Source organism: Ornithodoros turicata, chromosome 4 (genome assembly GCF_037126465.1).
Source record: "Ornithodoros turicata isolate Travis chromosome 4, ASM3712646v1, whole genome shotgun sequence".
NCBI lineage: Eukaryota > Metazoa > Arthropoda > Arachnida > Ixodida > Argasidae > Ornithodoros > Ornithodoros turicata.
In genome coordinates this window covers 735,305-760,022 of record NC_088204.1, presented here as the reverse complement: position 1 = coordinate 760,022, position 24,718 = coordinate 735,305, and the positions used below count along the sequence as shown (strand labels likewise).

The following is a 24,718-nucleotide window of genomic DNA, read 5'->3' as shown; positions in this document are numbered from 1 at the left end:
TGTAAAAATATAGGAGCGATTTATTTTCACATTTTCTCGTTCACGCAAATGCATGCGGTCATAGCAACAGATACACAATACTGTCGTCCTTAATTATTACGTAAGAAATAAGTGCTACGTTAAAAATAAATAATGTGTATATGCTTGACAAAGTATTTTTTTAACTGTGGTGACTTCAAGGTCAGTTTGCATAAAGGTTGAGTTTGAGTCTCAGACTCAACTTTTATGCAAACCGGCCCAAATGATACGGATGTACATGAAACAGAGGATGAAGAAATAGCTTTTTTTTAAATGGTGCATCCTTTTTTTTACTTAACAAATCTGTAAATACAATAAAATCACTCATCATAAAAGAAGGCAAATTTCTTTGACGTACCAGATCTGAAAGGCTTAATAAATGTTTATTCGAGGCAAGCACATCTTTGGGCACATTTGTTAAGGATACTTTGGAATCGAGTTACCCGTACCAGTGTGTACCGACGCTTGCATAGTACTTTTACAGGATTCCCGTGTTTTTGGTCTCGGGGAAACACAGAGATGATGATAGAGATGTCCTATATGCTGCACTGTTGAGGTAGTTGAATTACCGTAAAGCGGTACAAATATTGAGAGCACACACTTAAAAAGTTCCTGCCGATGCGAACGTAGGAACTTGCATTGAGCCCTGAAGTTGTCCATTCGGTAGCAGACACTCATCTTGCCAGTCTGTCATCTGCACTATTTACAACTGTATACAATAAATATTGTTCAGAGAGGAGCCATGTCCTCTTCCTTTGGAACCCTGTGTCGATCCTGGAGGAGTTGTGGCGCTCGGGCCATCCGAGCCACAATCCGACGGTGTCCGACGAGTGGAGAGATAGACTCCAGAAGCTGAGTGTTGGCAATAGTGATATGTGTAATGGAAAAACTTATTTTAAAAAGTTTTTCCTTTACACATATCGCTATTGTCAACACTCAGCTTCTCGAGTCTCTTCGCCTCCGGTGTTTGTGATTCCTCTCCAACCCTAAAAGGCACAAAGCAAGATTTAGTTGTTTCTATCGCGTACAATTTTTCCTGCCATTACTACGAGTGATCTTCGAAAGGCTATTGTTTGTGAAACAGTTTACTGCGATACCTCGTAGAGGCTCACACTCATGTACGACAGACGGCGTCAGTTCAGTGACTGAACAACTTTCGCCCAACTTTTAAATGGCTTGAGAAACCACGTGCGACACACTAAATGTATTACTCCGTTTAACGTTCCTCATTTGGACATTTTTTTAAACTGTTCGGATTTTTAATGCCGCAATATTTTTGAGCCGCCATTGACGGTGGTGTCGCTGAAAGGCGACGGGAAGTGACGTTTTAGCTGTGCACGCTTGCAAGAGTTTATTTTCTTTTTTGTCTCTCGCAAGTTTAAAGATGGTTTCACAACCCCTCTGTTTTCCACAACTGGAAAACAGGCTCTTTACAGAGTAGCCTAGTGCGGAATAAAAGCAACTTTTCTTTTCGTCCCGTTCTTGTATCGTGATTCAAAAATTGGGCACTAGGAAATATAGTGTTAGACACGGGTTTCGAAATTTGCTTCACATAAATGGACACATATCCTAAAGGCTGTTCGGGGGAACAACCCTCGGCTCGCCCAACAACGAACCCACGTGGCAAAATGGAGGATCGAAACTGGTTCCCAAGCGGTACCAAACTCATAGAGCGCCATCTATTGAATACGGAGATAACCCCACGCATGCACGGCAGTAGTAGTGACAAAGGGCCGGTGAACCTTACCGTGGACAGGGGTGAGCACTTCAACCTTCACTTTTGCAGTTACTTTTGTGGTTACATTTGTGGTCGAACTACTGCCACCACTTGTACAGTCCGTCGTCATTTGCACAACTGTGGGGCTGCACTTCCCACTGGATGTTTCGGAAGTGCTATGGTCCGTAGACGACGACGACGGAGTCGAGGACCGGCTGTTCTGCGTCCCTGCTTGCGTCTCGGTTTCGACTTTGGCTCCTCCCGCAGACCTGTCGTTGCTTCCAGTGTTTGTGACCGTAGTGGTCTCCACGACAACCTCGGGATGCACTACGATTTCATGAGAGGAGCAGGACTGGTACGACGGTGGCTCTTCCGAGATGGTGCTCAGGGAATCTGCCCAGAGGGCGTTGCGACGTGATGCTCTCAGCGCTGCACCGCTGTTGCCATGTTGACGGCTGATGTTGCCAAAATTGAGTCCACGAGTGGACGAGGGTGGGCGCGGAGGAGGTTCGGGTGATGGCTCAGGGGACGGCTCGGGCGAAGGCGTGTCAATGCGGTTCGGGTCCCGCTTTGGAATGATCTGTCGGGTCATTTAGATATGAGTACCCTTTTTTTAAAGCGAAGACGCGAGAGTTATTGTAAGAACACTCCGCTTACCTCACCAGGGGGACCAATCAGAGAGAGAATCACCGGTAACAACAAGAGCCCGTTAAGCAGGCCAATTCCTACGAGAGCCGATAGCACGTAGAAGAAATGCCTGAAAGTAAATATGCGGCATATAATTTTGGAATGCAACCAAGATGACGGGATATTTACCTGACAATGAAGTCAAATTCTGAGAATGCCAGCATGAGAATGCCTAGCAGCGTTGACATGGCACCGTGAATGATGGGAGCAAACATGTGTTCCAACGACATGGCCATGCGCCGGTTCCGACTTCCCACACTAGTCAGGAATGCCTAGAAGGATAACCGAGTGGATTTATATAATGACGTAACACGCAGAAACCTAATGGCGCTAATCAGGCATAAAACGTACCACAGTTACATGAGCCGTAAACTGCACTCCGACTCCGACAGCGACGACTAGCACCACCGAGGGCACGGCACTAAGGCGAATGCCCAGGAATCCCATCGTTCCAAAAAGCTCCAGCACCATCGTTGCCAACACCACAACCTGCGAGAATAGTGCTCTCAATAATTCCCGTTAAGGCGGCGGGTCCCATTAATGGACTTACCAGCAGCACCGCCGCCCAAAAATTGAGCAAGACGAGCGCTACGACGACAAAGACCGCCAACAGCGCCACCCCTAACGCGAGCAGCAGGTGACTGTTGAGTCCGAGGTACTGCTCCCAGAAGGTGAAGGGTACCCCGCTCGGGAAGTTTGGCAGTCCCCGCGACTCAAACCTGGAGCAGATCCCCCTTATGGCTGACACTGCCTCTGTGACGTCTCTGCTCTGCTGAAGACCTTTCAGATAGAACGGCATCTGGGCATAGACGATCGGCGGACTCTTGGGAACACGCAGCTCCACGTCGTGCCGAGAGTGCATCCAGTGTCGAGGTTCCGGTCTGAAGTTGGCTTGGGAGGCAGAGTAGGCCAACACGTCGTTTGTTGCCCACGCCGTCAGGTAGTTGTAAAATGCACGCTGGTTGATGAGGCCCTCGGAGTCAACGAGGCGGCCACGGAGTACCTGAACAGTTTTTTTGCTCTCGGTTAGCGTCACTGGAAGAGGCAGTTTTATCCAAAGATATCTTACCAAGGTTCTGTCTACAGGGTTGTCGACACGACCCGTTTGAACGAGCAGTTTGTAAGCGAGAACGCCGTCGTCCGAAGCATTTGCGAACCACTGCTCTTGCGTGATACACCCAGTATTCCAGTCTTTATCGAATGCTTCTTGTAGCCCTACAACAAGATGGGTACGCGAACAAAGTTTATTACCCAGTTTTACTCGGCAGTGCCAATTACCTAGCAGCCAGTCACGAAAGAGCGTTAGCCAGAAGTCCGGCAGCCCACCGTCGTCGTTCTTGATGATGTGAGGCACACGCGTAAAGGCCTCGTGGTAGTCTAGTAAGAGACGTTGCTTCGTCGGGTATTCAAAGCCACCCTGAGTAACGGCAAACATGTGGAAGAAGCCAAAGTAGCGGCCCTGAGCTTTCAAAAATGCTCGTTCCCGGCTGCCCACTGGAACGACGTCTGCCAGATCCAGGCCTTCACCCGTTCCAACGGCTCCCCAGGCTGATCCTCCGAGGAGAGCGGCTAAGCCGAGGATGGACAATACCTACGGGATTGAAACAATTTTTACGTCCATGAAAGGCCTGGCGGACAGTGTAGGTCACTACCGGATAACTAATTAGCTAAAATCTGTAGTGGACTGTCGTGGCTTGTGTGCCTGTCGCTCTTTCTTTCGGACGAGAACATTAGTGGCTAAACAACAGCAACCACAGGCGTAGACAGGGGGAGAGAGGTTTAGGGGGTTCAAACCCCACACCAAATCGTACATTGGCTAGTGCAATTTGGGGGGCAAACGAGGGGAAATCCTCTTCTCCCACGTAAAGTCCCTATAGAATCCCTCCCGAAATATTTTTCTGGCTACTTCAATGATGGCAGGGACACTTCTACCAGCAGTAGTAGCGGGAAGGAAGAGGCGGCAATGCTGGTTAGATCAAGTTAGCCTAGGTTCCTTTAGTGAGGTTAGATTGGGTTAGGGCAGCGAAGCACTAATCTCATCACCGTACTTTAGTGAGGTTAGTTTAGGGACAGTGATGCCCGCTCGGTGCTCAACTTTTCATTATTCCATACCGCGATTCGTCACAAGCTCCCGTGTGATGGTCAATTGTGAAGTTCATTTGAGATGTTGCTACATTCAGTTTAGCATCGGGCCAGACTGTGCCGTCAAAGTGTCATTGACGTAGCTTTTCCAAATTAGCCAAGTAGATTCTCGACCGATGTCGAACATGATATCTCCTTCATGTACGTATACGCGGGTTTCTGGATGCGACCATCCATTTCACACATGGCATCTGGACAGCACAAATGCCTTCTAGCAACTGGACATTATGGGGCAAAAGGAGTGTACAGATAAGGCGGCATGTTTCACTCTAAGCTGTGTACCCGCACGTGGAGAATATGCTGAGAGAATATGGAAACTCTTGCCACGGGAGGGGAAAAGGCGTCAATCACGCGGTGCATGATTTTTGGCGGATGCTGCGGATCCTTGGACAATCAAGGAGGTCAGTGAAAGCAGGGCTCATGTTTTTCAACGGCAAATTACATGAAGGAAATAAAATGTCATTGCTGCCTACATTATAAAGCGTCGCATTAAAATAACTTTTTCGTCCGGCAAATTTGTAAGACAATGACCGTCCTGCTGTCAGGAAGGTGAAAGCAAAATGTGCAATAGCCATGGAGAGTGAACCCAAAGCCTGCATTTCTTACACCTGTGATGTTGATTTCACAAAAGCTCAGATATAAGAAAGGGACGCGCATTAAATTTGATAAAAGTGCGCAGATATCACGTCGAGCATTCACACGGTGTCGGCATGTCGGGAGTGGCGTATAGCTTATTTAGCGGACGACACTAGCAGCTGATAACGCCAGCATCTTTTTTTGTCGTCTGCTACAGAACATCTTGTGGCTATGTCGCAGGATATTCCCCACGTGAAGACTCGACATTGAGTGCCCGCGCTCACGTGGAAGCAAAAAGACATTTTCCGCATCTTCCGCTGGAATATTCTAGGGAATGTCGCTGGTGTGATTACACGGACATGGAGTCTATTTTGTACAAGCTGTAGTTGTCCTTTCCTATTAAAAAAAAAAAATCACTCCAAAACCCTTCCCCAAAAACCCTTTCCCACGATTCAACTCGTGCAACATCGACGATGGCGGCGATTAGGATATGGATATAGACCAATTACAGACGTATGCGCCGATGGAACTTTGACCAGCGAAGGCGTCTTGCCCATTTACCACCAGCGGCAGCGGCGCAAACAAACACAAGTCGAAAACAGCACAAACCACAAGCTACCGTCATCGCGGTCAGTAAATCGGCGAATACGTGCGTGGCGAATAGCGCGTTTTCGCATCCCGAAACAAGCGCAAAGGCTTCGGCGCGCTGAGCGCTGGTTTGGAAACGGCGGAGACATCGCCGTACCGTACCGAAAATTAGCGGCGGCGTGTATATGCGCGCGGCAAGCCGCAGGCAGTTCCGTACGGTTCCGTCATGAGTTCCGTACATCGCGCATATCTCCATGTCGGTAGTGGGGATAAGGGCTTTGTTTATTTGGTCCGCGTCGAAGCTATCCTATAAAGGAGGAGGCTTCGTCACATTTATTACATTTATCTGACTCAGCGTCTCTCTTTCTTCGTGGCGTCCTCTAAATGCCCATTTCGCGCGAACCGTGCGAATTAACGAACTAACTACGCTAGAACCAACCATGGAATGTCCACCCATATGCGTCATTTCCGTATCCGGGAGCCTTGCACTTGTATCGCTCTATTCTGCGGTGCCGTGTCGTCATGTGATCGCTGACAGGAAATGTCAACGCGCGCACTAAGGGTTTGACAAACGACGCCCGTCGAGATCCCTGTACATGCAACGGATGAGTTGTCCTTTCACCAAAGAGGAAATATGGAGGGAGGATGAGCTAAATTCAGACACATCGAGAAATGCTCTGCGCGCTCACCGTGATACATCTGCACGACTCAGGTACCATTTGTATTGGTTCTTATAACATCGCAATATCTGTTTTGGACCCATTATTACAGTCACCGCTACTGGAAGGAGTAATCCATGGCCCTTTTGCCATATACACCGGCCGATAAGTCTATACTTTCTAGTTTCGTTTTATCGTCTTTTCAGCGGAAGTGACAGCAGCATCGTTGGAATTATTTAGCATTTAGTCACGGCCGAGAACGTCGTGTGATTAGTTGTGTTTATGAAATCGCGTCAACGGGATGGAATGTGCTGTCCGCGGACGCGTCGAGGTATTCGCTCCGAGATCGAACCATCGAACGGTGTCGGCGCGCTGCGGAGAACGGAGAACTACCGTAGTGTGGACGCGTCGTCTGCTTTTATACGTTTCTTCCGCATTCAATGCTGTAGGTGGAGCATTGGGGAACCGAACAGTACCGAACCATCGCGGCACAAGTAATCTTCCGGTGAACATACACAAGGATTACGGAAAATAACTACTCCGAACATCAGCCCACGTGTTATCCACACTAGAAACCAGAGCCTAGAAATGGCTCTGCTAGAAACGTGACAGTATCGCCCCCTATAGGTTGAACTCTCAGCAAATAGCAAATGCTTTTAGAGGATATGTTATAGTTTTCTCTAAATTCTATTGGGTAGGCATTTTTATCCGCGTGAAAGTGCAGCGAAGAAATAAGAGAGGCCTAACAAATGGGGGACGCAGTTCCGTACACAGACCGCTGAGCGTTTTTTCAACGAAAGAAACACGCCGTTTTACCTGAACGAGGAGGGGAAAAAATGAAGGTTGAACATTTTGTGTAACACGCAGAAATTAATTTTTATCACCAGTTTGTTCGAGACGGTCCGCTTGACTGAAGAGGCAACGGCGCCCTCTAGAGTGCTTGAGGGGAGCCTTCACCCCCTCCCCCCCCCCAAAAAAAAAATCTATAGTACTACCCTAGCCTGAACCAACCCTCTGTGCAGGTTCCAAATACAAAGGGCCCGTCGTACATATCAGAACCAATATAACCTAATATTCGTAATAACTACATTCCAACGGTGCTCTAACTTTCACAAGACTGCGACTTCCAAATCTGTCGGGCTTAGCAAGGCCATCTCTTAGCTGCTGTGGAAGTGCCTACACCCAAAATGGACACTGCGACAAACGTGATGAGATGCATCTCAGCCAGCAGCAACATCGGAAGATGACACTTCTCATATCCAATATACATGACAAAAGCTATTTCTTATAATGCATAGTGGCACACTTTGTACTACCACCCCTGTCGCTACGACTCTGACTACCAATATCCACATTACTAATGTGAGTACTGAGTTATGTCCGCTTGCTCTGCTCCCATGTTTGGAGAAAGCTACAAGGATGATCGTTTAAGCAAAACGAGAGAAACAACGAAACTTGGAACTTACTTTGACGGGTGTGCGCTGTAAAAAAGGTGCGTAGTACCGAAGTGAAAAATAGGTGAGGTTCCACTGTTCCAGATGGTCAACCAGTCGCTTGGCATCGCTTTTTGGGAGGAGGCCGACACCAAGTTTCTCTTCCGCAACTGTGGGGAAAAAAGTGTTGGGAACGTGTTCCGAGACAAGATGATATTGAAATGCTTACGCGTCTTTTCCGATGCGCTCTGGACCCAAGTTTCGAGGGGACCCGTAGTCTGAGGTGTTGGAGCCAGTACGGTGATCACGTGGCTCTGATCTGGAGGCAGTGCCCTGGCTACAACTTGCCGTTTTGGGGCGACACCCTGTTTGCTTTCACACCCATATCCTATTTCTTCTTTCCGTCTAGGAGTAATTGAAAAACGTTACGTATGTGCATAAAATGCCTAACACGGGGCCTTACAACTTTATTGGAATATGCCTAATGCTCGAAATAGAAAGCTGTGCCCTCAAATCCAATATACCAAAAACCAAAGAGTGAGTTCAAAGTGACTGCTTAATAAATAGAGCCCCAAAATTTAGGCACTAAAAATGATGGAAATAGGCAGGCATTTAGGCCCCCCAAAAAGGCCCCCCTTTGGCTTTGTTGGTGTTTCAGAATGGCCCATCAAGGAAAACTTGCTCGTTCATAACAAAAAGCAAAATGCAGCACTCAGCACGAGCCTGAAAGCCGCACTTGCACTTCTAAAAAAAGGCTCTTATGGTGTCTAACAATGTTAAAAAAGGCTACAATTCAATAGAGTCGATAAAAAGGCAGGCAACCCCGAAAATGTCGTATTTAGGATAGGCAAATGCCCCAAAATCTGGGGCCCTATTAATAAATATCTGCTTACTACATAGAAAGTAAACTGACAACTAACCTGCCACGCACGCAACAGAAGAAATCGATACGATGGGCTTTTCTACGTCGAGCGTCCAGCGTTAGCGCAGCTGGAAACATGAGGAGAGAAGCGGCCGCACTGAAGGCGTGCAGGAGAGCCGCCTGCAGAGCAAAAGCACGCAGGGCTGGTACTGGAAGGAGCGCTGCAACCAAAAGTGCGACGCCAACACCTCCGGATGCCAGGAGAACTCCGGGCCCTGCTCGCTTCAACGTTTCACCCGTTAGCGCCTACACAAGATGTCCACAGCTATATCCGGAGGCTATATCCATTAATGACCCGCGTGGTTTTACACCGTACCTGCGGTGGCACACCATCCCTCGCACACTGAGCATAGGCGTAGGTCATGAGGAACAAGTTGTCCAGGCCAAGTCCCAGTGCCAGGAAGGGCAACACTTGAGTGGTGGAGGCATTGAAGGCGAGTCCCGCCAGGGCACACAGGCCAAGTCCCGCAGCAGTGGCCGCCACAGACAGCAACACTCCACAGAGGCCCAGGCCACTCTGGGAGTGAACTAGGTCTCCCGGACAGCAAAGCACGGTGATGGCGTACAGCACCTTTACGTGGTTGGAAACCATTCGTGACCACCGGGTGCCACCCAATGAAAGATTCTCCACTGTCTTACCATGAGCACAGCCCCAATGGCCATTTTTGTTGGGCTCATTTGCGAGAAATTCTTCATCATGTCAGAAAGTGCAGTGGTCGTGAACACGTGCAGCTGACTTGCACGTGTGGCATTGCGTGATGTGGCCTGTGCTTGGAGCTCCTGCATGTTACAGCTCGCGTCAACACACTGCGTACATGTAGCCAGCTGTTGTGAGAGTAAAGATTCAGTCTGTACCTGATCGTGCAATCTCCAGGTACATGGGGGCAGCAAAATTAGTTGAAGGAAAAGAAGCTACGTTAGTAAAAGCGAGCATGCATGTAGGCTTTAACTTTTTCGCTAACAAATTAGGAGGGTAAAATCTATCGTGGTTACGGTATCAGTCCTGGGCACTGCCAGTAGAACGCATCTTTGTCGTTGCCACGCTATATTTGTAAAAAGAAGCTATTTGATAATACTGCATCACACGAGACCTTCTACAAGCATATCTGGAAGTATGCGGGCATATTGTGTGGTCACCGGTGCAACCTAAAGTGTTGTGCAAAGAGAGTAGGATTTGTTGTGACCCGTCAGTTGCGTGTCACAGTAATTTGTGGAATCAAAATCAATTTTGGGGTAGACACCAGGTGGATTTTACCGAAAACACTCGGACAATACATACATTCTCATGCACTGGTCTTTAATATTGCACGAATGCATTCTAGAAGCCCCGTAGATTGAAAGAAACTAGATTATAATCCGTTGTAGAAAAAGCCTGAGAATGGAATGAACACATTCCCTTGACCCAAGCCCAGGCTTTTTCTACGATGGATTTCATATCCACCAGCTTGCCCGCTATTTTATCGGCTATAGATTGCCGTATAATGTGAGACTGAGAGTATTTACCGAGGAGAACTTGCGTTGCCAAGCTTCCAGCACATCCCTGGCCTTGTGGATACTCCAATCTAAATGCATCATCTTATAATGGCCTTTCCAGTACTGGTACATGTCTTTCTCACCCATCAATTGCACTACACTCTGTAATGCTTCTGCCCTATTAGAGAAGGGATTTTCCTTTAGATGCGAGGTACATATGTGACTTGGGTTCTACGTGGCGGGTACCAACCTCACAATGTGGCCAGAGCGGTTCTTCAGAAATCCTCCCACTATGAGGTCCTCCGGCCAGTGCATGTACTTGGTGGAAAACCCGTAACAGCCGCCAGTTAATTCGGCTCCAACATCGGGCGGCTGACAGAAAAATTTAGTTAATGTTGACAGTGAATTACGTTCAACACAATCTTCCTCTGTGGCATCTAGAAACATATTGGGCCTTACCCGCTGCGTTCGCTTATTTGGTGCGGATGCGGGACAGTCCCCATCGGTGGGGTTGAGGCACGGCTTCTCTTGGTAACCCGTCGTGATACCCGCCTAAAAAGTTTTCAAACAATGATAGCTTTGGTTAGTAACATGAAGTATATTTTAGAATGTGGGTTCTGGTCTGTTGTGTCATGTAACAGCAAACATGCGCTTGAAATGTGTTACATTTCTTCACGACCCACATTCTGGGTACGCAAACCATTGCCACGAATGACAGGGTTATCGCTTCTGATTCGAGGTTAGAGGGGGGCGTACGCCTTTATGTGGCAATTTGGATATATGGTAATTGCCACAAAAAGGCGTACCCCCCCCCTCTCTCCTCGAATCAAAACAGATAACCGTATCGTTCACGGCAATGATTAGCGCACTACGCGCTATGCGGCGAAGTTGTGTTTTTAGAGTGTGCGTCTAATATGCGAGTAAACCTGACATGAGTCCGTTAATTCCTCACTGCTTTCAATATGGGCTACGTCCGGAGGACATCCAGTCCATTCGGCAAGCAAAGGAGAGGAACTGTCAGCAAAAATCACAACTACGAGGTTAAAAAAGAAAAGGAAAAAAGACTAACTGCCCTAAGCACAACAGGAAATGCGTGTACTAAGCCCGCGGAAAATAAAAGGATAAAGAAACAAGGAGAACTGGTATGAAGAAACAACTTGGGTGGTCTCGCTCGGCGACACAGATTGAACACAAGGAAGAATAGAAAGAATCGCCGTCCGTCGAATACTGATAGGAGGTTCGATCCACTTGAACCGCCTCTTCTTTTCTCTCTTCTGCAGGAAGCACCAATTTCGTCGGCGCGTTTTATTTATCGTATCGTTATATAAAATGCGAGGCCACCGCAGGACTAGATAAAACGCGGTGTTCCTCTGGGCAAGAGTTGTATACGTGGAAAATATTCGAGCCGGCTAAGGTGCCCGTTCAATGTGCTCATCCATAACAAAGAGGACGAGCACTTTCAGTTTCTTTTCGAGTCTAGCATCGTCCTTCAATTATGTTTCCAATTGGAGGAGAAAACAACCCTTGCATCCACAAGCTCTTCCGTTTTACGCACATTCACACTCGGAGGCCAAAATTTACGAGCGCCCGATGGGTACCCTTCGATTGAGACCTCCGAAAGGCACAAAAAGCTAGCCCGCGAGGCTTTTTATGACTTCCGGTCGCCAGTGCGCACGCGCATTTTGGAACTGTCCCCTTTCCCAACAGGACACCACCAACGAAGAGGGGAAAGGAGGCACTACGTGGGTTCCAGGAAGAAAAAAGAAGAAAATGGTGAGGAAGGGAGATGAACGGGACCACCCAGCAGAGACAGGCTTGCGCGGGACAGAAAAATACGTGAGAGGCTGTAACCTGGATGGAATGTGATTGGATGATAATGGGACACGCGAGGTGTGTGACGCAGTTTCACTCCAAGATTAGATAAGTGGTTGACTTACCCGCTTCATAAAGTCTTTGAAGGAGTCGATGGGAAAAGAATAGCCAGCATCCATGCTCTTGAGATCTCCAACTAACTGTTGCGGGTTTAAGTTGCTCCACTTGACACTCAAACCCACGCCTCTGGAATTGCATTTCGTGCTACAGTTAACGGCATCATGTCTGTTTACTTGGCAATATGAATGTCATTCCTGATCGTCCGATTTGTCCACTGCCATTCCCCTAGGACAAAATCGGTTTCGATGCGTGGGGGCAGGCCTAGACCCTGGGTTTGGAGGGGGGGGATCTTTGTTGAAGCGGGGTGGGGAGAGAGGGAAATCCCAGGTATAAGCTGACGTGTGTTTTTTCCTGTTGGGGAGGGGGGGGGCGATCCCCCCCTTGTGAATCCGCTACTGCCTGGGAGCCATGACGAAAACCCGAGACTGGGAAAAAGACGAAAACAGACGACACAACACAAAGTCTCAAACACAGCTAAAGTTTAATGGACAACCGCACACTGCCTGGGAGGTTTGTTGGAAAGTAGAAAGCAGAAATGAAGAGAACTTGAATTTCCGATCTCAGCAGTGAGGGAAGGGGTGGGGAGGAGTACCCTGCCGCGGGCGCAAAGTCGACTCGCGACGGCTCTGGCCACGGTCGCTTCTTCTTCTTTTTTTTTTTTTTTTTTTTTCACAAAAATGATGAAATCGGTTTGAGTGAAACGCTGCCCAAAATGTGCATATTTCCAGCCTAACAATATATAATAGAACCACACGTATAATAACGATAGTACAAAGAGATATAAAAAAAGGCTTTTTCTATCTCCAGACATGAGCAACAGAGGCTTGTCTTTTTTCCCTCTCTCTCTCTTCCGGTTCAATATTCCCCGTTCTTTTCTCTTTTGAAATAAGCAACAACAACACACACTTTTTTTTTTTCATCCGGACAGCACGTACTCCTCCTTTTTACGCTTCTTTTTGGAGGTGTGACGGGCTTCAGCACATCCGGGATATTGTTATCATATACGATATGGAAGGAGGAAAAATATCTTACGGAATGGTGACAGGAAAATCAGGTCCCAGGAGTTTGGAGCCTTCCCAGAAGCAGTCCAAAGGTGTGATGATCGCGCAGGGAAATAATTTATCTAACATCTGAAAAAGGTTTCTATTTGGAGTGAAGGACCTTGGCACGGGCACCGCTGTGGGAAAGATACTTACTGACTCTATATAATGTTCTTCGAAGCTAGGAAAATTTGGAGCATAGCAGAGGTCTTTGAGTCGCCATGTTCTGCGTAGAAATGGCGCAGTTTTAATTGGAGATTGCCACACTACGCTACGCAGGCACTCACACGTCAAACATGTCGACGGAGACTAGTGTAGCCCTCCTCAATGCATCCAGATGAGCCAAGAGTGCGTCTGGCCTGAGAAGATCGGAGCCCGGCGTTGCTTGAATGACAATCTGACTGGAGCTGCCGGCGCCTTCACCCAATGTGGCTTTCACGTAAGATAGTTCACGTTGCAGACGTCCACCTTCTGCACACAAACACATTTCTTTTGCTTCCAAACAGTTATTTCACGATATAACATGGCTGCAACTTTGTGCTGCTTCCCTTCGGCTGTGGATCGCCACTAATTATCCCAATTTTATCTATACATCTAAAGCACCTTTATAGCATTCGAAACTTTCTTTTAGTTTCGAACCCACCAGAATGCTTTTTTTTTTCCTTTCTTTCTTTCTTTCTTTCTTTCTTTCTTTCTCGAGTTGTGTTCAGTCCAAGAGACCCGCGCATAACAGTAACTTCTACACTCTTAAAAATGAACTTCACCGCATAGCACGCTCCTAGCCAACCATTATCTCGAATGATATCGTTACCTGCCCTGATTTGTTGAAAACGGGGGGCGTACGCCATTTCTGTGACACTTATGCTGTTCATAATTGTCACAGACAAGGCGTACGCCCCCTGTTTTCAACAAATCAGGGCAGGTAACGATATCATTCGAGCTAATGGTTGGCTAGGAGCGTGCTATGCGGTGAAGTTCATTTTTAAGAGTGTACGGTTGGTGAGAATGTATTTATGTATACGCTGTGCAAGTACATCTCTGCGAATGAGAGGAGGCAGTGAAAGCGAAGAGGGAGGGCGCCGCCAATGGGGCTTCCCGAGTGGAGTAACCGGGAGAGGAGATATGCACAGAACGCTCGTATTCTCTCAGTAAGTATTTATTTCTCGTTAGACGAAAAACGATAGGATAAAGGGACAATTTGCACTCGTTTTAATACGATCATTGAAAATCCGGCAGAATTAACCCCTCGTCAAAAAAAAGGGATTGCCGCTGGTAAAAAGGGGCTTGATAGGAAAGGGTACGAATTTATGTGTGTAGGAATCTAGGTCGTTTCGTTTCTTCTATATAGGTATTTTGTTTGTCGCAGTTGCATCTTCTTTAACGCACGCTTTTTAAACGCATCGACGGAGCGGAAAAAAAAGAGCGGCTCTAAATATGACGCTGTTCGTTTTAGCGGAGCGGATTCTTTCGACTGTGAAGTCAGGGCCACCATTTTCACCTTGGGGTATTTTGATTTAGCGGCGAGAATCCACACACAAAAAAGAGTTCGTTTTAATTCTCACCAAAAGAAAAGGTAGACGCTTCGTTCCTACTTTTCTTTTTCTTTTCTTTTTGTTTTTTGCAAGTAAAATAACAGGGCTTTTTCTCAGAGAAGAATCTTTTATGGTACGGGGACAAAATCACCATGGAATCCAACAAATGTCTTCGTTGGGCGCCAAAGGAAACATCTATTCTTGTTGCTCTTTGTGTACGCGTCAGAAGGATTTTTTTTTTTCCTCCTCGGAGGCCTCCCCTCCGTGTTGTCGGCATCCTTTGATCTCGTCCTCATCTTGATAGGCAGAAAAAAACGAACCAATTGTGTCTCGAGACAGCACCGAGAGGTGAAACAAAAAGGTCTAAGAACAATACAGATCATTGTAGGCGAATATAATGAGGCCAAACAACAGCCTCGTTATAATTGTGCTTCTAGGGGATGAAAAATAAGCCATGCTCTGGAAGGCAACAATGTGGTCTTGGTGGACGGAGGACTATGACGTCATCATCCGCTCTTTCCAGGTATATTTGTAGAATTTCAAATTTTCCACCTTTTGAGCTGTCAGACCAATGACGTCTTGAGACACTATCGATCAACCTATCCTCACTATCTGTTTCCCATTTTTGGTGGTAAGTGGATTCGATAGGACAGAAAATGATACTTGTATGCAAAACTAGTGGACTTTTGCGCTAATTGTGCCTGTTTGATGAACGCCACCTAGACTGCACAAGGTACGTCATGAATTGCCAACCGCTGTTGTACCCTGGTCAGACTCCCTGTAATACTTCCTTACCTTTAATATATTTTTATTTTATTATCTTATTATTATTATAATTTAAATTTATTTTAATAATATATGTATAAGCGGCCAGAGAGAGTGTTTGGACCTCTCGCGCAGCTTCTTTTTGTTATTGGTTGGGGCTTGTAAACGTGTTTACCACTTAGCATACACAAAAAGCACCTCAAAACGGTGGCAATTTGAGAATCCCTCGTCGGCGTCCTTTGAAAACGGCCTATTTATTTATTCTCCACGGGGTGTTTATCGCCAAACGAGCGCAGTTGTTCCGCTAGTGAGGTTTACGAGGAGACTGTCGAAGGGTGGAAATACCACAGTGTCCTCCCTCTGGGTGTTGCGCAATTTCATAAATTTCCCTTCGTAGTATAAACCGTACTGGAATGATTCCTTTAAAACAGTCGAGGCGAAGGAAAGGTGTCCGTTCTCGTGGGTTTCACGGTGCAGCTCACGTTGGCAGACAATCGTGCGTTCCGCCTCCACCGTGTCCAATGCGTCAGCAGAAGCGTTCCTCGACGCGCACCTGGAAGTTTAACGGGGGCAGAATTTCTGGCAAGTCCCAAAGAAATGGCAAATTTGCTTCTCCTTTCAGTTGAGTTTATTTCTCATCAGTTTCAGGAAAAAAGATGTACTGCATTAGGGGAAATCAATCTGGTTCCATTGGAACTGGAACGCGAGCGACGGACGTCGTAGAATAAACGCAATTAGGTAAGGGAGTTGTGTTTCTTATTTGTGCCATTCAATATTGTACGTCTGCACAGCATTCAATATACATGGGGAGGCAGTTCCCCTATCTCGGAAGCTAAGTCGGACAAATAGGTGGATCCACAATTTTGGTCTCATTTTATGCTGGCCAGGTTTCCATTAGGGGTCCTTCCTGGACACACGTCATTGTTTGTTTCAAGATGGTTAATTCAAGTCCGTCAGACGAATGCTCTTCAGTTTAGCTACAGTCTTTGAAGTGGACATCACATCAATGACCTGTCCCCAAGAGTCCACGCCAATGCATGAGAGAAAGCTCGTTCAACTGACACTTGAGCAACATACAGACAAGTCGCAGCGGGGTTGAAAAGCTCCAAAGCCGGCAAAGAGGGAAAATCTTACGGGAGCAGAACACAAGAGGAAAACAAGACCAACTATGAGAGCGTCAACGAAAAGGAACTTGTTCAATCGAATAAAGTCCGATATAGAGTGTTTGTCACATCCTTCACACCTCCCTAAGTAGGACAAAATTTGGTTGCACCACCATTGTCCGACATATAGAGGTCCGACTTGACTGTAATTGTGGCTTCGGCCGAGTGTTACTTACTTATTTCTCCGTTTATATATTGTAAAGAAAGCTGGCTTCTCAGGGCACATTCCAGGGTTGTCAGACGCGGGTTCGTAGAGCCGCTGGCACGAGCTTCGATCACAATACGACGGTTATGGGAAGGGAAATTGTTGTTACAGCCAAGTCTACAAGAGGTTGCCTGCCGTGTCGGGTTCTGGATCCGCGCTGCTACCCACGTAGTTGACCACGCAAATAAACAATGTTACACTCCCACTTGGGAGCTAGGATGGCACCTCCTGCGGCTACAGGAAGACTCTGTGCAAGCTCCCACTGGAACTTGAAGGTTAATCGACCCAGGAACGTTCGATCCTGACTGGGCAGTGTACAGTCTCCAAGCTCGCCTCGACGTTTACGACAGGAAGAACACTTTGATGGCTGAACAAGTTGGACGAGCATTTTTCGCCGAAACGCTTCAAGGAACTCGAGCGAGCCAAGTTGTTCTCTGCACGACAGGAGGAACATGCCTTTCCTTGGAAGGCCATCATTGCCTTTTGTGGGTACGAAAAGGAGACTGACCCTCGGCCGTGTTCCTCGCTCACTGCCCTAATTATCGGACTACGTGACCAATGTATCAGGGCTCAATTTGTTCAAGAAGCCATCCTGAACGTTAACGAGGCGTTACGTATCTGAGGGCAGAACAAGAGTCTGGTCAACTGGATCGCAGTGTCTTGCACACGACAACTTGGGCAAAGTACGGAGTGGCGATAATCGACAACGGGAGAAATGTTTTCGTTTTGCTAACAATAATCGTGCGGATTTCACTCGACCAAGGAGCGCTGCTGTAGAGCATGCAACGAACGAGGACACATCGAACACATGGATGAGGTCTTCTCGTTCGTCTCAGGGTCGTCGACGTGTGAAGGCAGTCACAAGCGTTGGATAAGAGGACCTGCATCATCAACGGAACGCCGATTTCGCTACAAGTGTACACAGGATCTTCCTACACGATCTTGGGGAAGGATGTCTGGCTTTAGCTTGATGGGAAGCCGAAACTGGGTTCAGCTGTTCAGCAACCGAAGGTATTTTCTGTGGTGAAGGGTCAATGTTCGGTGAAGGTCACTGTCGCTGGCGCTAACTTTAAGCACTCTTGACAGACTTGAACGGCATCAGCTTACTTGGCAGAGTCGCAAGTTGAAGCCCGACCTCAGCGCGATGTCTGTTGGACGGGTCAGCAGTCTTCTTCAGACTCTTTGAAGAAGCTTTGTGCTGCTCTTCCAAGGTTAAGGTTCAGTTCCAGTTTCAGTCAGAAGTCAGACTAAAATTCTGGAAAGCAAAGTGCGCTTCGTGAAGCTGTTGTGAAAGACCTTGAGAGACAAGTGAACGGCGTTCACTCAAACTGAACAGGGTGGTACGCGTTTGTCCTCAGCTTGATGTTGTCAGCACAGTACCCTCTACCACGAGCGGAGCAACTATTTCCTAGCTTGAACGGTTCATATCTCGGAAGCATATTTGCATTTGGAATTTGATCAAGAGCCAAAAAGGTACTTGCGGTGAACACCCACAAGGGTCTGTTCCAGTTGAACAGGATGCCTTTTGGAGTATCTTCAGCGGACTGTGGAACACGTCACCGCTAGCTTAGACGGCGTATCGTGTTACCTGGACGAAGATAGTCGCAGGAAGGACTGAGGCCGAACACGTGCGATTTCCTCGAGCCAGAGACAAGTTGTGTTGGCAGAAGCCTCCTTTGTCTTGTACAGTATACTATAGACGGATATCTGCGCGCCCTTCAATACGCTCTTGAGGAATGATTTTAGTCACCATCGCAATCTTGGACCCGAGTATGACGCGTCCTCAGTAGACGTTGGTGCTACCACAATCCCATCGCGCACGCTTCAACGGAAGAAAACTATCCACAGACTGAAAAGGCAATAATTTTGGACCAGTATCTGTGGGGCAGGAAGTTTGTTCTGGATACGGACCATAAACCATTGACGGCAATTTTTGGTACAAAACGAGGAATTCCAGTGAAGGCGGCTAACAGAACGCAGTTTTGGGCTTTAACACTCCTTGGTCATTCCTTCGACATTCAGTGCAAGCCCACGGCTCAGTTCGGAAATATACCGACGGTCTGTCACGTCTTCCAACGGGTCCTGATCCACAAAATGGCGACCTTTTCTTTGGAGGTCTTTACTCGTCCAGTGTCTCCGCCGTGCTTTCTGTCGTCATAGAGAAGGTTCGGGTGAAAGCTTCAGAAATGGCCATTCTTCTGATTGGGTCCTTTCAAAGGTACGCCGCCACATTCCGAACGTGACCCCGAACTGCGAGCGTATTTCACGCGGAAGACAGAGAATGCGTGTCGTCGTACCTACGCAGTCCTAGACCCGCTTCATTATGAGACCACATTGGCCGAACTAAAACGAAAATGTTCGCAAGATCCTACGTGTGGTGGCCAGGAATGGACACGGACATGACCAAGGACCAGATGTGCATCGTGCGAAGCAGCCTCCACACTTGGCTCAGTTGGACAACCTCGTTGTAGTTGACAGTAAATGGCGACTGTCGAAGCTCTCGATGTCATCTTTGCTGCCCGGGGTGACCAACTCATTACGGACACCAGCGCGATATTCAAGGACTTCTGGACACATTTGCACGCCGCCATACCACCCCAAGTACAACGGACAGGCTGAGAATTTCCTTCGCCGCCGGAACTAAGGCGGCGAACGGAATTTCGACGTTTCTTACTCAAGTACAGAGTCACGCCCCATTCAAATACAGAACGACTTCCGTGGAATTGCTTAACAAGAGGCACAATGGCACACGACTTGACACGTAAAAATTATCTTGGGATGGCATTTTCTGGCGAACCGTTTTTCATCTAGAACAGCAGCCATGAAACGCAATAAACCGCGATGGAAATCACACACATTTTCCTTTTTTTTTTTTTTCTTGCCCTTAGAATTATTGATATGGTACGACAATTACGAAAGAAAAAAAAAGCAACTTTTAGTGCCCTGGACTACAATTCTTCTCCCGTTACTCCCTCAGCAAAGCCCTAAACTTGAATAATGGCAGTTGAAAAAAATGCAGCAGCACCCCGATATATAGCTACGGCAATACCCAGTGTAGTCCCTCAAAGGACGCAACAGTCTCCTCCGCGTGGTCATTTCTTGGCAGCTCACTTCACCCTGACGTCGTCCTAAATAAGACATCTCTTTCTTTCCTCCGGAACCCACAATTCCATTGTTGGCGCGCGATGAAGACATTATATCGGCCCAAGGAAGCACCTGCACGGCCACTATAATGAACACATCTGAGCCAGGGGGTTGCCAGCCAGCGAGGGAGACCGGTCATTTGGGATCCCAATTGAGACATCAAGGGGAGAGGGTGCTCCCTCCCCTCTCGTTTTCTTTTCCGTGGTCTTATTTTTACGAACGCCGTAGGAAATGTTTAGAAGGGTGACGCTCCTATGACAAAGGAGTGCTTGGCGAGAGTAAAATACCCGAAGACACGACCATTAGAAGAAAGGGCACACAAGAATCTTGACTGCCCGGGAAAAGATGAATGGCGTCGTATCTATATTGAGCGACCCTCTTGACGTTCTTTCCCGGCAAGTGGGTTTACTTTATCTGCGGGACGATACAGTGGAATCCGTTCTTTACTATGTCCAACTCATTCCCAGTCGAGTATCACTCTAAAATGAGAACTTCACCGCTTGACTTGACCGCGTAGCACGCTGTGCGACAACCATTGCCGCGAATGATAGAGTTATCGCTTTTGATTCGAGAAGAGAGGGTGGCGTACGCCTTTTTGTGGCAATTTGGATATACGAAAATTGCCACAAAAAGGCGTACGCCCCCCTCGATTTTCTAATCAGAAGCGATAACCCTATCATTCTTGGCAATGGTTGGAGCACAGCGTGCTATGCGGTCAAGTTCTGTCTTTAGAGTGATAGGCACACACGCGATGGAGATGATAGCAACGCAAGTTCATTTCTCTTCTGGATGTACTGTTGTATGTGGAGTTGCCCACCGCGAAGCAAGTTTGGCACATATCTTGGAGCGCCTCTGGTGCCAGCAGCGTCAACATAACGCTACAAACCGATTCATATAAGCGAGGGAAAGTTTTATGTACGTAATAACAATTGAAAGAAACAAGAACGTGTCCTTCCCTACGAAGCACCACGCTTTGAAAATATGCGTCCGCATAAAGTGCAAACCAAGTACGACATCGAATAAAAAGAATTTTTTTTTTTCGCGGGTGACAGGTGGCAGCATGGACCAAGCTTTCGCTTTCTCTCCTTGTCGTCTGCGTTTTATCCGCTTTTCGAGAACAAGTCTTCCGCGGCTTTTTTATTTCTTTATTTATTTTTGTCAAAACTAGCGGAGTGTTGTTGCGCCAACGCATCGGGATCTCACAGGTGGGTAAAAATGAGCGTGCCTCTTTCGAGTCTCCAGTTCGGTGCGACAAAAGAAAAGGAACCTTTTATGCATCTCTTGGCAAACGTCGCACCGGTCTGTGCATACGGCACGCATGCCTGACAACGCGTGGTTTATGTGTAGGGCAATTCGCAGAGCGAGAAAGTAATTCGGGTCGGGACCTATACCGGGAACGCACCAAAAATACATTTAAATAAAATGCATTATACGAAGAAATTGGAGCTGTAAGGACAAGGGAAATTTTCTTCGTATAGCTATGTACCAACAGGCCAACTGAGCCATTCTAGTCAGCATTATACAAACGCGTTAAATATTATTACGCGGTTCCCGATATACTTGACATAGTGAGACAATGCCTAAATCATAACCACGCAGAACATATTAAGAGAGGATCTGCTTGAAACAGTTTTTAATCACCATCTTTTGAAAGGAAAATTTCCACGAGTCTATTAGCGATAATGCACGTATAACGAAGCGAGTTAACTACACGGTTTCCTCCTGTCTTCTCGCTTTATTACCGAGTTGATTTCCTTGCCATTACTTTGGAATTAAAAGAGAAAAAAGACAAATGCGTGGAATACTGACAACAAGTCCTAAAAGCTGCGTGATTGACTTACGCTGTACCCACAACTTGTGAAGGTCCGTCTCAAGCACGGCTGACTTGAGTCCGACGCAAAAGGTAGCCATGGCCAGGATTCCCACGAAGAGTACCTTTCCGGCATTGCGGTCGATGAATTGGCCCAGATGAAGCAGCTGGGCCTGAAGGCAGGCCCTGAGACGCAAGGGTGCCCCCCTACCGTGTGCCTTGCCCTGCGTAGTCAAATGTCCTTTTGTTGAATTTCATGTTTGTCGTACACTCCCGCAAGACTAAGTGAGCTACGACCACTCGAGGAAAACATTTTGTCCTAAGACCACCTCCTGGCAATCACAAAACGGGGCTGGTTCAGCTGATGATCTCGACGGGAGATTAAAAGTGCGACATGAGAGAAACAATGTGGTTCTTTTCCCCAGATCCTCATTCCAGGGTTTCTTTGGAAAAATCGATCGCTATTTATGCGTGATCAATTAAAACGTTCCAGTCAACGTTGAATCCAAAATAGGATTTGTCGAGTACCGTTTGTGTGCTGTAAAGCATTACGGGGAAAACTTTGTTCAAATCAACTGAGACCAAAATCGATTGACGGCTGCCGAGAGAAGAGTGTGCGGTTGTCAAAGCCTGGAGATATTTCACCTTGACGGCAAAAGAATGTCGCAAACTCCAGACCAGTCAATCATCGGCTAAGTCGGATGGAGGTTAAAATTGATCCCTGTAATCGCGTAGGCTGTAGATATTTCCAACCAGAGCAACTCGTTTTGAGGAATACACGTGTTGAAGCTTTCGCTTTTCTTCGCTTGCCTTGGACTGGCGTCCTCAGGTGTATTTGAAATTCCCACCCAGAAGAGTAACGAGCTCCTCGGAATGTAAACAGAGCCAGTTGGGAGGATGGAAATTATAACACTAGGCCTAACGGTCCAAACCGCGAAAGTGTATCAGAAGCCGATGTTCTAACAGCGTATCAACCGGACGCTACTGTGAAAAGCGTTTCAGGTTGGGAGGAGGTTACCTTCTTGATTTGCTTGAGCGCCGTTCGGGCATCTGTCCAACTTGTGCGCGTCAAAAGCTGAATATCGTGCCGGGGCCAATCCGGCTCGCGATTGCTCGGTATCATCTCGATGCTTCTCGGGCCATCTCGACGGGCCCCACTTTGCAGGTTCTCTGTTCTCTCACGACAGAGACATCGGTGCACACACACACACACACAAACTTGCACTGCACCACTTGGCTAAACGTCGTCCATCTTCCATACAAATTGCTTAATCCGTCGAAAGCATATTTTCACGGGTCTTCCTAACCACCAGCATTGCACTCCACCTGCACAGGTATACTAACACGTCTGCTTGGGAACGAATGCATTGCTAGCAGACGTTCGTTAGGCCTCTCACTCATGGGTGGCCTGCGGTGGTGGCGCCGTGGAGTCACGTGAGCGTTGCCTAGCAACGCGGGGACTCGGCTCCCCCTCCAGGCCTAGACCACACACGTTGGTCTGCTATTCATAATGGGGAAGGCTTTTATAGTCTTTGTTCATCATCTCAACCACTTTTGCTGATTTGAAGATATAGAGATGCATGTACAAAGACGGTGTCATACGTGTGGGCGGTACTTGAGGAAATAAATTCGGCCGTCAGATGGCCATCTCTAAAAACCCCATGCCCATGCAGTTTCGTCAAGGTAGAACGAACGATGGTAGTACACTCGATCAACTGTCAGTACGTTTTCTTCCCTGGTGGACGAAACTGTGGTGGCATCAAAAATATTGCTGTTCCTACATATATATTCCCTGGACAAAGCAGGATGAAGAGCTGGAGTGAAAAAGGCATTACTTTTTTAGTTCGCATCGTACTCGAGAAAACGATGTTTCCTGTCATGCCCTTCTAGCCACCCGCCGCACTCAACTCTAAAGATGTTACACCCCAACCACGAAAAAAAAAAAGAAAGAAAAAGGAAAAGAAACAACAGATATATGGCTGTTTCGAGGTAAGCTTCGTAAGTGTCGAGGACCGATATAGTAAAACGGAGGCCCTCTCCATTATCGATAGTACAATCGACAGCGTTTCGATATTCACGAACCACCCTTTGTCGTCGAATAAACATCCTACATCTGACATTTGGGTAAGTCTTGAACACGAGTTCACTGCAACTCACAAAAATGAACGAAAAGAAAATATGCAAAGAAACCAAGAAAGAGCAGAAGAGGAAAATGCGGAAAATGGTACCGACCAATAGCAAGCAGACCCGACCATCCGACCATGCTGCAAGCTAGCGACATCTATGGAAGAACAAGCGATACACAGTTTCGCTTCGCAGTCTCTGCTCTATTTCTCGCTGTTGTTTTTGCGCGATTTCACACACACATAGTGAGGAGAGTTAGAAAACATATACATGTAGTAGAGCACATTCGGGGTGGTCCTTTGCCACTAGGTGCCGCAATACAAGTTAATAACATTTATGGCTTATTGGCCTATGTGGCGGCGCCTTTGATATCCCTCTTCCCCCGAGGCAACCACAATGTAACGTTGTGCCCAGTTTTATCGCGCTCGTCACAAAAGGCACTTTTTGCTACCTCTCAATCTTTCAACGGGTGACTACTTACTGATTAAGTGGACTGATAATATGATTATTTCTTACCAGGGCAGCTCACAGGCCATGTGAAATGGATCAATTTCCCCCATGCATTCCGCTCGTCTTAATGACAGAAAAGCAGCCACATTCATTTCTTCGTAACCTTTGCGTATTTTAATGCTAACTTCAAAATTCCAACCAACCAGATGGAAATATGTTACCCTGTTTCGATTCAAACGAGAAAGCGCTTTTTTTTTTTTTTTCCTGTTTTTCAGAGCACGAGGTATGTATGGAATTCCACAGTCCTAACGTCGCGGAGAACCATTTTATTTCATATA

The 24,718-nt window shown here is 47.2% G+C and overlaps 2 protein-coding genes across 5 annotated transcripts in view; one reads left to right on the top strand and one right to left on the bottom strand.

The window, feature by feature from the left end:
• Positions 1-2: 2 nt before the first annotated feature.
• Positions 3-23,222, bottom strand: LOC135390587 (protein patched-like). Of its 2 annotated transcripts, XM_064620332.1 has the most exons (23): positions 22,825-23,222; positions 21,838-22,030; positions 13,475-13,658; positions 13,344-13,413; positions 13,180-13,277; positions 12,153-12,273; positions 10,675-10,767; positions 10,466-10,587; positions 10,359-10,393; positions 10,246-10,304; positions 9,382-9,522; positions 9,059-9,313; positions 8,741-8,988; positions 8,050-8,225; positions 7,854-7,990; positions 3,701-4,013; positions 3,492-3,637; positions 2,973-3,425; positions 2,774-2,911; positions 2,552-2,694; positions 2,393-2,492; positions 1,766-2,315; positions 3-1,004 (listed from the first exon to the last, which is right to left on the bottom strand). In XM_064620332.1, exons 1-23 carry the CDS (start codon positions 22,927-22,929, stop codon positions 955-957), a joined length of 3,930 nt encoding a protein of 1,309 aa, XP_064476402.1. In that variant the 5' UTR covers positions 22,930-23,222; the 3' UTR covers positions 3-954. The 2 variants fall into 2 exon arrangements, with proteins under 2 accessions (XP_064476402.1, XP_064476401.1); XM_064620331.1 differs by having other exon boundaries at positions 10,246-10,393.
• The window catches only part of LOC135390590 (G-protein coupled receptor moody-like), a 38,516-nt gene continuing 20,014 nt past the window's right edge, over positions 6,217-24,718 (top strand). Inside the window, exons 1-2 of one of the 3 annotated variants that reach the window (XM_064620341.1) lie at positions 6,217-6,440; positions 15,157-15,242. In XM_064620341.1, coding sequence (XP_064476411.1) covers positions 15,174-15,242 — 69 coding nt within the window. In that variant the 5' untranslated portion in view covers positions 6,217-6,440; positions 15,157-15,173. Of the gene's footprint in view, positions 6,456-15,156; positions 15,243-24,718 lie in introns of all 3 variants that reach the window. The other 2 variants (XM_064620340.1, XM_064620342.1) reach the window with 2 other exon arrangements.